The sequence below is a fragment of the Octodon degus genome, unplaced genomic scaffold (assembly GCF_000260255.1).
Source record: "Octodon degus isolate 3935 unplaced genomic scaffold, OctDeg1.0 scaffold00020, whole genome shotgun sequence".
Taxonomy (NCBI): Eukaryota; Metazoa; Chordata; class Mammalia; order Rodentia; family Octodontidae; genus Octodon; species Octodon degus.
In genome coordinates, this window is record NW_004524596.1 from 122,770 (window position 1) to 136,187 (window position 13,418).

The 13,418-nt window shown below is 38.1% G+C and overlaps 1 protein-coding gene and 1 pseudogene across 1 annotated transcript in view; one reads left to right on the plus strand and one right to left on the minus strand.

Moving 5' to 3' along the window:
• Memo1 (mediator of cell motility 1) overlaps positions 1-13,418 on the minus strand; it is a 153,892-nt gene that overhangs the window by 69,091 nt on the left and 71,383 nt on the right. Inside the window, exon 3 of the mRNA XM_004627710.2 lies at positions 2,301-2,382. Coding sequence (XP_004627767.1) covers positions 2,301-2,382 — 82 coding nt within the window. The remainder of the gene's footprint in view (positions 1-2,300; positions 2,383-13,418) is intronic.
• LOC101576427 lies at positions 6,719-7,673 on the plus strand (annotated as a pseudogene).

A 13,418-nucleotide genomic window follows, 5' to 3' on the forward strand; every position in this document is an offset into this window, starting at 1 on the left:
AAAAAAAAAAAAAAAAGATAAACGCAAGTCATTTGTAGAAATATGAATGCACCTTGACACCACAATGGTAAGTGAAATAAATTAAACATATAAGCTTAAACACTACATAGCTTCTCTTATATGAGAGACCCAAAATATAAATAAAAAGAAATAATAGGAAATAGGGAGATAACATGTTTTTCACATGGGAAGGGAATCAAGAGATGGGAGTAGAAAGAAGGGAGAAAAGGAAAGGCAGCTGAAAAAGGAAATGAGATGTGTTATGTGCATGTACCAAATCACTCTACGGAATATAATTATGTAAGGCAAATACGTACTAACAAAAGAACCTGAAGAAAATAATAAGCTGTAGTTAAGAGGAAAAAGAATTTTTTGGTCTGAAAGACATCTGAGGTTTACCTGAAGTTGTGATCTTAGCATTAATACTATATGAGCTTTCAGTAATCCTGTCTAGTAACATCAGTAGACAGTTACAGAAGAATTGTAAGACCCAAGAAGTTAAAATACATCAGGGATGATGAAGCTTTTAGGGCTTTCAATGATATAAGCAGCTCACTTCAGGATTCATGTTACAGGCTAACCACCAATAAACTAGACCAAATACACTATAACTACATCACTCCTGTTCTCTTGGTCTTCAATGTACAGTAGCTCTCCTTTTCTTTCAATTCTACTCTTTCTGTTCATGCACTGGTTTCAGCAGTCAGTTCTCTTATCAACTGTAGAATGACTTTGTTTCCTGACCTCATTTTTCTTTCTTGATTCATTTAGGTACATGAGTCTTGGAATCACTTCCCTCAATGTTTACTTATTAGTATGTGGCTGGTAATTTGTTGGTAAATGTTTTAAACTGGCACTGCAGGAAAAAAAATAGTATGTACATATATATGTGCATGAGCTAATAAAATTCTGTAATAAAAATAAATACATTATAATAAAAATATAACTTTATGGTAAACTTGATATTGTTGATTATCACTGCTGTGACAATTTTAGCAGAACCACAACCAACCTGTTATTGCAACAACAAAAGTAATGAATAGACTCAGCACTTTCATTTCTGGGTTTTTATTCACTATTTATTTAGGTACCAGGGATCAAACTGAGGACCCTGCACTTGCCACGCAGGCACTTATGCGACTGAGCTACATCCCCAACCCAATTCTGGGTATTTATTCAAAGTATCTAAAATCAATGTCATAGCAAATGTCTTCAAGCCTATATTTACTGCAGAAATAATTTAGTTTTCTGAATTAAAATGTACCCCTCTCTAAAAACCTGGGTGCTAGTCAATGTTGTACCATATTAACTGTAAATTAAAAATTATCTGCGGCTAGAGATCTAGCCCAATGGTAAAGCATTTGCTTAGCATGCACAAGACCATGAATTCCATCTCTAGGACTGTAAAAAAAAAAAAAAAAAAGGACTAAAGTCAACCCTTTAATAAATTCATGAAGTTTACCTAACATGAACTCCCTGCTTAAAAGTCAGTGTCATTACCTGTACAGTTAATTATAACAGTAACTTTAATTGGATTAAGAGGGTCATGCAGGGGCTGGGGAGATGGCTCAGTAGAATAAGTGCTTCCCTGGCAAGCACAAGGGCCTGAGTTCAATCCTGGTTCCACCAAAAAAGAAAAAGAAAAGAGTATTATGCTGAGGGGACTAGATCTTGGGGACATTGTACTCAACAACCAACTAAAGCACTGTCATTCATAACTGAATATGCTAGGGGGCCTGGGCCCAGATGGAGAAGGCAGTCAGAGGGAGCATGTCTTTGGAGGGTATGCATCACACTGGCATCCTCCCCTAGATGCGCCCTGTCCAGCTGCCCTGAAGTGAGCATCTTCGCTCTGTGTGCCCTTCCAGCATATCATTACTGCCTAAGAGACAGACAAAACCTCTGAGACTGAGCCAAAATATACTTCTTTTCCTTTAAGTTCAGGTATTTTGCACTGGCAGTGAGAAAGCTAACCAATATATTACCAAATTTAATTTGAAATTACTACATTTAAGGAAATCATGCAACCAACTGCTTTAATTGAAAATCACATTAATTATTAAAACTAAGTTTTGAGGGGCCGGGGAGATGACTCAGTAGAATAAGTGCTTGCCTGGCAAGAGCAAGGGCCTCAGTTCAATCCCCAGTTGTGCCAAAAAAAGTAAGTTTTGAGGTCAATTTAGCATCTTTTCTATTTGTTTAATTCAACTTCCAGATACTCATCTTTTCATAATAGATAACTATTGAATCATTATCAATAATAATGAATTTTTTTTTGGTAAAAACACTTTAAAACTTACGGTGCAATAATGGCTCTAGCAGGTCTTTTTGTAGATTGTACTTGTGAAAGCCAACCTTCTAGCTGTGCATTCAGCTGCGGGCCTATAAAAAACAAAGAACAAAATTGGAGCTAATAAACAATGTACTGCAGATAACTATACATGGTACAAAGCCTTGTTGTTAAACCTTTGCAATACTAAAATATAAAATAGCTCAATGTAGTGGAATCATCAATTAGGATGCTAACATTTGAACTTACTGACTACTAGGTCTCTACCAAGCCATACAATAAGGCTGAGTACAGAGTAAGCAAAATTTCTTTGCATCCATTTACTGTTTTATTACTGTCTCCATTTCAGACCAACAACAATGTGATTCACAATGTGATTCTGTTCTATACGTAAACAAAACAGAACATTCCAATTACGTGAAGAGGGAATAAGTATGTTTTAGAGCACCCAAAACTGCTCAACTGAAATGACATCCATAGAGACAACGCCCAAATTTAGTCTTTTCCATCTACTCTAGCCCCTACTGATGATCAGATTAACAACCAGTAATTATATCATCTCAAAAATCTCAACTGTGAGCATCATATTCCCTTCACCTATGTTCCTTATCCACTCCCTGATACATTTTCTCCTGTACTCCATCCTCTCTCTTAACTTCTCAACAGGCCTGAGAAATGATAATCCATCACTATAATCATTCCCTTGTTTAGGGCTTTACTGCTCTGTTCCTTTCTCCCTCCATCAAACCAAAACACAATTTTAAGTCAACTTTCTAATTAACACAGTATCTGTACCTGAACACATAAAACTGAAGAGAAACAGAACCATATAAACTTTCAGCCAGAGATATAGCTCAGAAGCATTAAGCACCTGCCTGGCAAGTACAAGGTTCTGAGTTTGATCCCCAGTACCTAAATAAACTTTCAAATTATAACCAGAAGTTTTAGCAGACCACTCATACTCAGAAATCATATTAACTTTGTGAATCTGCTTACTCATCTTTAAGATGCAGAATTATAGCTAGTCCTTTCACCATTTTGTTTGTTTCTTTGAGACGGGGTCTCATTATGTAGCCCAGGCTGGCCTCAAACTTGAAGCAATCCTCCTACATCAGCTTCCCCCACGTGCTAGGATCATAAGGGGGCACTACCACACTCAGCTACTCACCTTACATTTTCAATACTACCATCATCCATTTTTCACTTCCAAGAGAAAATCATTTTCATCTTGTAAAGGAAAAAGAATCAGATATAGTGCAGTCAACTATTCCTGTATCCTAGGACTTCTCCAGGTTTTGGAACTGAATCCTGAAAAACTTCTCCATCCTAAGCAAACCACATGCTAGTCATCCTCAATTCAAGAGAAATACTTCACCTTCTTATCACTTGGTTTATTCTGCTTTACCTCCTATTCCTTGCTCCTATCACAAGCCAAAAACACCAATGTGGGGAAAATGGAAAGCACTGTTCCTAACATCAGCAACAAGACAACATGGTCCACTCTCACATCGCTTGTTGAATATAGTACTGTAAATTTTAGCTATAGCAGTTATGCGAGAGAAAGAAATAAAAGGGATACAGATAGGAAAGCAAGAGGTCAAACAGTCTCTATTTGCAGACAAAATATGATGATCCTATCTACACTTTAGAGGTTACACACATTAATCTAAGTAACAGGATAAATATCAACATTTTTTAAAAAATCAAAAGCTTTTCTATACACCAGTAAAGAACTAGCTAAGAAGGAAAACATTTCATGCACAGCAGCACCAAAAACTAAAACACACCTAGAAATCAATCAACGAAGAAGGTGGAAACACTGCTACATTTCGAAAATTTCCAAACAAGAAATTAAAGATATCAAAAGACTTAAAGATTCATAACTAAATACTATAAAAGCATAAACAATGATGCTACAGACCTATCTTTACAAACAGAAAAAAGCCAATCAATGCTAAAATGGGGGGAAATGTTTAAATTGGCATTACAAATCAATGCTGACAATATCTTTATTAAAAATCTACATTGAAAGAAAATCTAACTATTAAAACTTGCGATTTCACCAGTAAAATATATATTATGAAAAAATAGGACATATATGACCAAACTGACAAAATTCCCCACTGAAAAAGGGATTTCTTCTATTTCACCGCTCCCTAAATGTGACAGCTATCACTGAATTTCTGATAAGACTAAATCAAGAACAAAACATTCCAGAAAAGTTAAGTGAAAAATCAAAATATTAACTAACTTATTAATATCTTTCTTTTTTGGAATTTTTAAAAATCGTTTTATTTGCTTGGTACAGGGTCTCACTACGTAGCTTGGACTCAGTGATCCTCCTGTCTCTGCCTCCCCAGCACTGGGATCACAGCTTGTGCCACCACGCCGTTTCAGTGGCCAGCACGGTACACCGTAGTTCCTGAGTGGCATGGCATGCGATCCAGGGATCAAACCTGGGTCCTTGAGCTTGCTAGGCAGGCATTTAGACCACTGAGCTATCTCCCCAGGCCCATTAATATTTTTCTTCATAATTTTGCTCCAAAGAACAAAATTTACTAGTTTCAACAGGTTCTTCTATTTGACAAGCAAAGGGCCCAGTTATTCTCTATTCTGATTGCTTCAGCACTTGCCACGTAATCCAGAGCCGTCAAAGTGCCTTCTCAAGTAATTAGTGATAGCATAAAGCAAATTTTGGGACTTAGTGGTACACATCTGTAATCCCAGCACTCAAGAAGCTGAGGCAGGGCTGGTGAGATGGCTCAGTGGTCTAAAGCACCTACTTAGAACAAGCTTAGCAAAGCACAGGGACGGCGGTTCAATCCCCCAGCACCACATGCCAGCCAGCCGCGCCCCCTGGTGGGCTGAGCTGGCCACACACACACACACACACACACATAAATAAATAAATAAAATTTAAAAAAAAGAAGCTGAGGCAGATAGACTGCTGAGAATCTGAGGCCTGGACTACATAGTGAGTCCAAGGTGAACTACATAGCAAAACCCTGTCTCAAAAAATACAAAAATAAAAATAAAAAATCCCTTACACCTACTGAGTAAATCTCATATTTGAAGATGAACAGAAAAATTCCCCCATTTGCGCCATAATGCAAATTTTGTTTTTGTGTATTTGTTCCACCTTCTTTAAGGTCTGTTTCTTTCACCAAGCATTAGTACTACATGTGCCGGCTCATCCATCAAAGGAACTATATTTCTGGGCTGAGGATGTGGCTCAGTGATGCAGCTCTTGCCTGCATGCACAGGGATCCTGGGTTAGATCCCTAGCATCACAAAAACAAAGAAGAAAGGAGGAGTAGGAGGGGGAGGGGGGAGGGCAATAGGGAGGAGGAGGAGGAGGAGAGGGAGGAGGAGCTATATTTCTGACTGAGCAACCATATAATGCAAACAATAAGAATCCTGCCATGGAGAGAGCTCAGCAGCATAACTGCCTGCCTGGCAAGCACAAGGTTCTGAGTTCAATCCCCAGTACCAAAAAGAAAAGAATCCTCGCAATATCTTCTAACTGGCCAAGAAACACACCTAATATGGACTAAGAGACAGGACAGGACAGGAGTAAACCAGGTATCAACTATGCAGTAAACTTAAAAAGATAGGCAAGCACAGCACTCATCACAACAGAAGACTTTCCAGGAAGTTCTGAGACCGATAACCTATAAGGAAAACTAAATTTGGAAACTAAGGGACACAGCTAAATATAGGAATTGAGTTATATGAAGGTATCTGCTCTGCCAAATCCTTTCCATGTCTCTTTGAACTGTTTTCCCTGAATTGCTAACAATGAATCAAAGATACTAATGTAAGAGGTTCCCAGACTGATGTGGTACCTCCTTCAATTTCCAGGAAATCATTTCAGTAAAGTTGAGAGCCTTAGTGGTGCAGTCACAAGCACCTTTAAGAGACCTTAGACAAAGCCACACAAAATTTCTATTAAAGAAATAAGAACACCTCAAACCCTTCAACACTCAGGCCAAGTATGTAAGTTAATTAAACAAGTAACTATTTGATCTAATTTGATCTGTAACCTAATATTTCCTGAGATGTTGTTAAGCAAAGTTAGAATAGAATTTTGTGCCTACATAAATGGAAGGTCAGTAAGAGTCAATGTCACAGGGTATGATGGCTCACGCCTATAAACCTGCTCAGGAGGCTGTGGCACGAGGATTGCAAATTTAAGGCCAGTATAAGCAAGTCAGTCTACCCTGATTCAAAATACAAACATTCAGAGCCAGGTGTGATGGCACACACCTGTAATCCCAGCACTTGGGAGGCAGAGGCCGGAGAATCACTGCGAGCTTGAGACCAGCCTGGGCTAAACAGTGAACTCAAGGTACTTGACTTCTAAGCTGGGGCAGGAAGGTCCTGTGAGGAGAGAGGTAGGCAAGGATCTATCCTATCTGTTGAATAACTATGGAAGAGTACACCAAAATAGAGAAAATTGGAGAAGGTACTTAAGGAGTGGTAAATAAGGATAGATACAAAACTACAGGTCAAGTTGTAGCCATGAAGAAAATCTGACTATAAAGTGAGGAGGAAGGGGTTCCTAGTACTGCAATTCAGGAAATTTCTCCATTAAAAGAACTTCGCCATCCAAACATAATCTTCAAGATGTGCTTATGCAGGATTCCAGGCTGTATCTCATTTTTTAATTCCTTTCCATGGATCTCAGGAAATACTTGGACTCTATTCCTCCCTGGCAGTTCATGGATGCATCACTTGTTAAGAGTTATGTGTACCAGATCCTTCTTTTGTCACTCTAGAAGAGTTCTTCACAGAGACTTGAAACCTCAAAAGAACAAACTGGCTGACTACGGCCTTCCTTGAGGTTTTGGGATATCTATTAGAGTATATACGCAAGAGGTAGTGACACTCTGGTATAGATGTTCAGAAGTGCTGCTGGGGGCTGCTCATTATTCTACTCCAGTTGACATTTGGAGGATAGGCAGCATTTCTGCAGAAGTGGCAACTAAGAAACCACTTTTCCATGGGGATTCAGAAATTGATCAGGATTTTCAGAGCTTTGGGCACTCCCAACAATAAAGTGTGGCCAGAAGTGGCCACAGGTCTTTACAGGTCTATAAGAATACATTTCCCTTGGGGTCACGGAGATGGCTCAGTAGAATAAGTACTTGCCTGGCAAGCGCAAGGGTCTGAGTTCAATTCCCGGTTCCGCAAAAAAAAAAAAAAAAAGAATACATTTCCCAAGTGGAAACCTGGAAGCCTGGCAGCCCATGTCAAAAACTTGGGATAAAAATGGCTTGGATTTACTCTCAAAAATGTTAGTCTACAATCCTGTTAAATGGATTTCTGGCAAAATGGCACTGAATCATCCATTATTTTGGATGGTCAGATTAAGAAGATGTAGGTTTCCAACAAAGAGTTTCCACACGTTATAATCTGGGATGAACAGGTGTATTTGTACTGTTGATTGTTTCTGTCTTTTACATTTTTCTTTGCTGTAAAAGTGAAACTGTACTTCACTTTCCATTCCAAAAATACAACTTAAAAATGTAAATATTGTTCTATATAAATTTAAACATAATTCTGTATGTGTCCAAAAAAAAAAAAAAATGGGAGCTCAAGGTCAGCCTGAACTGCATAGCAAGACCCAGTTTCAAAAGATAATTTTTTTAAAAAAAGCAACATTTTTAAAAATAGCTAGGAATGTAGCTTGGTGTTAGAGCATTTGCGTACTATACTATGGGGTCAATCTCTAATATTAAACATACAACAAAATAGCCAGACACTTATACTCAGCTACTCAGGAAGCTGAGGCAGGAAGATCACTTGAGGGCCATGAATTCAAGGTAAGTGTGGACAACATAGCTAGGCCTTGTCTCCACATAAATACATTTATTCGTAAAAATAAAATATAGACCTAGTGTCAGCACAAAGACAATAAGAAAGACCGTAAAGTTTCTTCTAAGATGAAAATTTAGACAAACTGGTAACAAGGCTACCAAATAAAGATGTCCAGTTGGTAAAGAGTGAGAACCTTAAGTTTATGTATTTATTTATTTATTCTGCGGCACCAGGGATTGAACTCAGGCCCTTTCGCTTGCCAGGTAAGCGCTTATTTTACTGAACCATCTCCCCAGCTCTGAGAATCCTAAGTTTAGATTGAAGACAGAAACATAGATTTCAAATAATTTGAGTTGCTAAGTCAGAAAATGAATAAGGAGTCTTGTGAAGGTGGAAGGACTGTCGACGGCAGCACAAACATTAAAACAGTCTTGAGATACAGACATGAACCAATGAGGAATATGAGCCAATGAGGGAGAAAAAGAGCTGCCACTCAGAAGATAAAGGAAAAACACAGTACAAAGGAGGCAAATGATGAGATATTTAACAATTTATGTTCTATATCAAATGAGTCCAGCAATAACAAGGAAAATGGCAGAGAATGGATTTGGCTGGGAGTGAAAGCTACATTCACAAGTAGCTACAGACAAACTATTATAAGAAAATGAAACTACATCATATGTAGATCTCCCAATACGAAGTCCAGAACACCTCAAATACAATTCTTTAACCTTATAAAATATAACCCTAGGCATGGCCAATCACACTGTGTATCTCACAACAAAGAAAGCCATTTTTTGTCACAGGAAATTCAATATTCATACTTTTTAACATGTTTCTAAAACTGGAGTCACACAGAAAGAAAATAACCTGAATTTGAAAGTGCATTTTCTGAATGATAAACAATTTCGAAGTTTTTTCTCTATATATCCACATTAAGCATATACGCTAACAATAATCCTTAAAGCTCACTCTGTGGAACTCAAACCAGTATTTCACAGAGCACAAAAGTTGGGGGTGCAGTGGATTTAGAGCACCTGCCAAGCATGAGCAAGGCCCTGGGTTCATCTCTAACACTAGAGAGACAAAGGAGAAGGATGGAATTAAAAATACTACCATTTGGTATGGTAGCACAACTTTCATCTAAGAACATCAAAGCAACTTCTAAACATCTATTAATTTTGGCCTCTCCAATCTTGTTTACTGCAATAGAACACAAGTATGAAAATGAGTACACTGCACTATTATTACATACAAAACAATTAAGAATATTTGTGGGTCTGAGAATATAGTTCAGAGGTAGATCACTTGCCTAGCATTTACAATGCTCTGCACATCAACAAAACCAGGCAGGGTGTAATAAATACATACACAGATACACATATGGGTACACATATGTTGAATGCATGTTAAATGTTCAATAATTACAATAACTGGAACAGCAAAAATTATTTTGCATAAAGAACTTCAGGATGAAAAGTAAAGTAATATCTCAATTTAAACTTCAATAATTGCAAAGCAAAAAAAAATTCAAAAAAGTAACCATCTTTTTTACTCTATTAAAGAAAAAGTCTGCTACACAAAAACTATGCAAAAGGTAGCCAACATGACAAAAGCACACCATCTTCAGCTAATTTATGTATTCCTGATGTTTGATTCAGAAAAGTGGGAATGATGTGCCAGAAAAGATCAGAAAGTGGAAAGACGAGAGAAGTGAAAATGTACAGGACATCTAGAATGTGTCAAGCATACTACTGGCCTCTTTAAAATAGTTTTATAGGGCTAGAGCTGTAGCTCAATAGTAAAACGTGTGCTTAGCTTGCCTGTCCATGTCTTCCTGCCTGTCTGCTCGCCTGTCTATCTGTCTGTCTCTCTCTCTCTCTCTCTCCCCCTCTCCCCCCCCCGTGTCACACACACACACACACACACACACACACACACACACACACACACACACTATCTTGGCTAACTCTTAGTAACCTTATAATATCATCTCTAGCTTACAATAAATGAAAATTCGAAGTTTTCTCAAAAGGGTAAAGCTAATAAATGACAATGCCAGGAGTCTGATCCATGTTAGTATGATTTAAAACTGGAATTCTCCTACTGCACAACATTATTCTAAAAGGTAAATGGTTCAGGTTCTAGCCTAGCTTTCCTACTGAACCTCAGTTTCCTTGTCTATGAAATTCAGGATGGCAAACTCAACCACGTCAGTAATTCTAGGTTACTGAGAAGGATTTTTTTTTTTTTTGGTGGGGGGCTGGCTCACGCTGCCAAAAGAGAGGGTCTGGTGTAGCATGTGGAGCTGGGGATCGAACTGCGGTCCCCTGCGCCTGACTGGGTTTGCCCATACAGGCGCTTAAACAACTGAGCTAACCAGAAAGCCCCCCTCTAGGTTACTGTAATATGCTAAAAGGTAGAATTATTTCTGCTTATTCTTAAAAAGAGAATTACAGATATACATAAACATTTTACTAGATATGCTTATAATACCAGCTTTTCATTTTGTATTTTTCTCAAGTTTTAAAAAACGAAGTTGGACATGATGGCCCACATGTGTGATCCCAGCACTCAGGAAGCTAACGCAAGAACATCACTGCGATTTCAATGTCAGCCAAAAACTACATACTAACACTCTGTCAGAGAGAAAGAGGAAAGAAACAAAGAAACATCAACAAGTCAATGGAGGCCACTAAGAATCTTCTTCCCAAAGTGAAAATATATAACTATATGAGGCATCAGACAACTTAAGGGCTGGGGACATAGCTCAGTGGCACAGCTCCTGCCTGGCAAGCACAAGGCCCAGAATTTGAGTCCCAGAACCAAAAAAAAGAAAAAAAAATTATCTTTCCTGACAAAACTCCAGAAACAATCACTTTAAAGAATAGCTTTAAAAATTACTAATCTCAGTATGTTTTGATAATCAAAAGAATCATCAGAGAGCATTTATAAACTGATAAAAAATATTTCTTAGAATTGATTCAAGGTCAGAGTTCCACTGAAAAATGGTGAGTCCCATACATGCTACAGAAACTGGCCAAAATGAGCCCAGAACATCTCATACCACATATGTCAGTTAATTTTATATACCAATTTTGGCTGGGTAACACGATACCCACACACTTGGTCAGACCTTACTGTGAGAATATTTCTGGAAGAGATTAATATCAGAATGGATAGACTGAGTAAAGCACTTTACTTCTCTAAGGTGAGTGGATATTATCCAATTAGTTGAAAGAAAGAACAGAAAAGTTGCCTCTCTTCTGCCTAACTGCCTAGGAGCTGAAATACCAAATATTTCCTGCTTCCACATTCAAACAGTATCCATTCCTAGGTGATATGGCTGGGATATGAACCCTCACCACTCATTCAAGGCTGATGTGTTGAAATCTTGTTCCCCAGTGTAGCAGGAGACCACATCCAATGCAAAGGTAGGTCTTTGGAAGATGACTGGATCATAATTAGGTCTCACACCTCATGAATCCATTAATTTATTAATGGAATCAGAGCTTAATGTGCTATTGACAAGTAGTAGAAATTTTGGAAAAATGGCATGGGGCATACTTTTGAAGGATATATTTTGTCAAACACACACACACACACACACACACACACACACACACCTATTGGTTTTGTATCTCTAAAGAACACTGGGGGGCCTGGCCCTACCTCAGTTCTTTAAGTGGCTGCTTCCACAAAGCTGTCAGCCTCAGGTTACTGTGGTTCGATCCCCACAACGCAAGCCAGCCAAACCTGCCCTGAAAGCATTCAGAGCAAAAAAAATTCTTCTCTAAAGAACACTAATATACTGCGATGCAAGAAAGCTAGCAGGACATCAAAAGAATTCAGAAAAAGCTTTATAAAGAAATTTCTATGGGCTAAACAGGGGACAATCTATCTTTTAAAACCTGACTTCACGGGCATGGTGGGGCGTGCATGTAATCCCAGCACTTGGGAAACTGTAAACAGGAAGATCACTGCGAGTCCAATCTACACAGTGAGACCCTGTACACCCTGTCCTAAATACAAATAAATAAATAAATAAATAACTTCACAATTACACTTGAAAAAATACAGTAAAACCTTGCATTGAGTAACTTGTTCCACAAGTGTTCTGCAAGATGGGCAAATATATCTAATAAATTTTAACTTTGTAAGTGAGTAATGTTTTCCAATGCTAGTATGGGTCGCTGAACAAGATCACAATTGAGCCAGTGATTCTTCCCTGTCTGTCTCTGTCTCTCTGTCTCTTGTCTCTGTATCTCACTCATCCACACACTCACTCACTGCAAGACTGTGAATGATCATCTCCCAATAGCAAGAGCCTGTAGAGGAGACTGGCGGAGGAGGAGGAGGAGGAGGAAAAGCAGAAAAATATCTCACTTCAAATGAGATTAGGAAGATATGTAAAATGTGGGAAACAATGCAAAATTTGTACAAAACCACCATCCAAAAAAGGCTATTGGCAATGAGAAGGATGAATCTGTTTAATGACAATGCAATGTCACACTTCTGTGAAATCCTCAAAGGCAGACCAAAGCAAGTACCATTCGATAGGTTCGCTGTTCAAGGTGCACAAAAAGCAAGATTTCACTGAGCAGGCAGGCAGGCAGTGCTTCCACTAGCGACAGAGAAGCTGTCCCGCACAGCAGCCCTCCTCTCATCTCCCTCACACTAACCACAAAGGTTTTCAAAGGTAAAAGGTACATATATTCGTCTTTTTATCTTTTCTGTATTTAGGGCAGGGTATATTTTTCTTTATATTTTGTTATTTCCTTTCTTATTTTGCTTTATAGTATAGTACTGCAATCATTTTTATGTGAATAATTTTGGGATGTGGAGGAGTATCTGAGTTTCCTTTTTTTTTGCGTTTCCATTATTTTTATGGGGAAATTCACTTTGATATATAATTGCTTCAAATTACAAGCATCTTCTGGAATGAATTATACTCACAAACCAAGATTTTTCTGTACCCTTTCTTTACTTCTTTAGATAATGACAGGAAACAAATTATTTAGAAAACTGGTAATAAAAAGGATCAACCATTACTTATCCTTTTTCTTTTCTATATGAATTTCTTTTGGGTGAGCAAATTGTTGAGGATAGGAAATAACCTATGAGAGAAGTATTATATTTAATAAATGAAGGTAGAATAAGAAAATACTACTACTTTACAAGCTTTAATGAATTAATAGATCTACATAAGAATTGTGAGCAGCTACTAGTATCACCAGAAAGCAAGAACCAGGCGTTTCCTATTCTCTCTCTCTCTCTCTCTCTCTCTCTCTCTCTCTCTCTCTCTCTC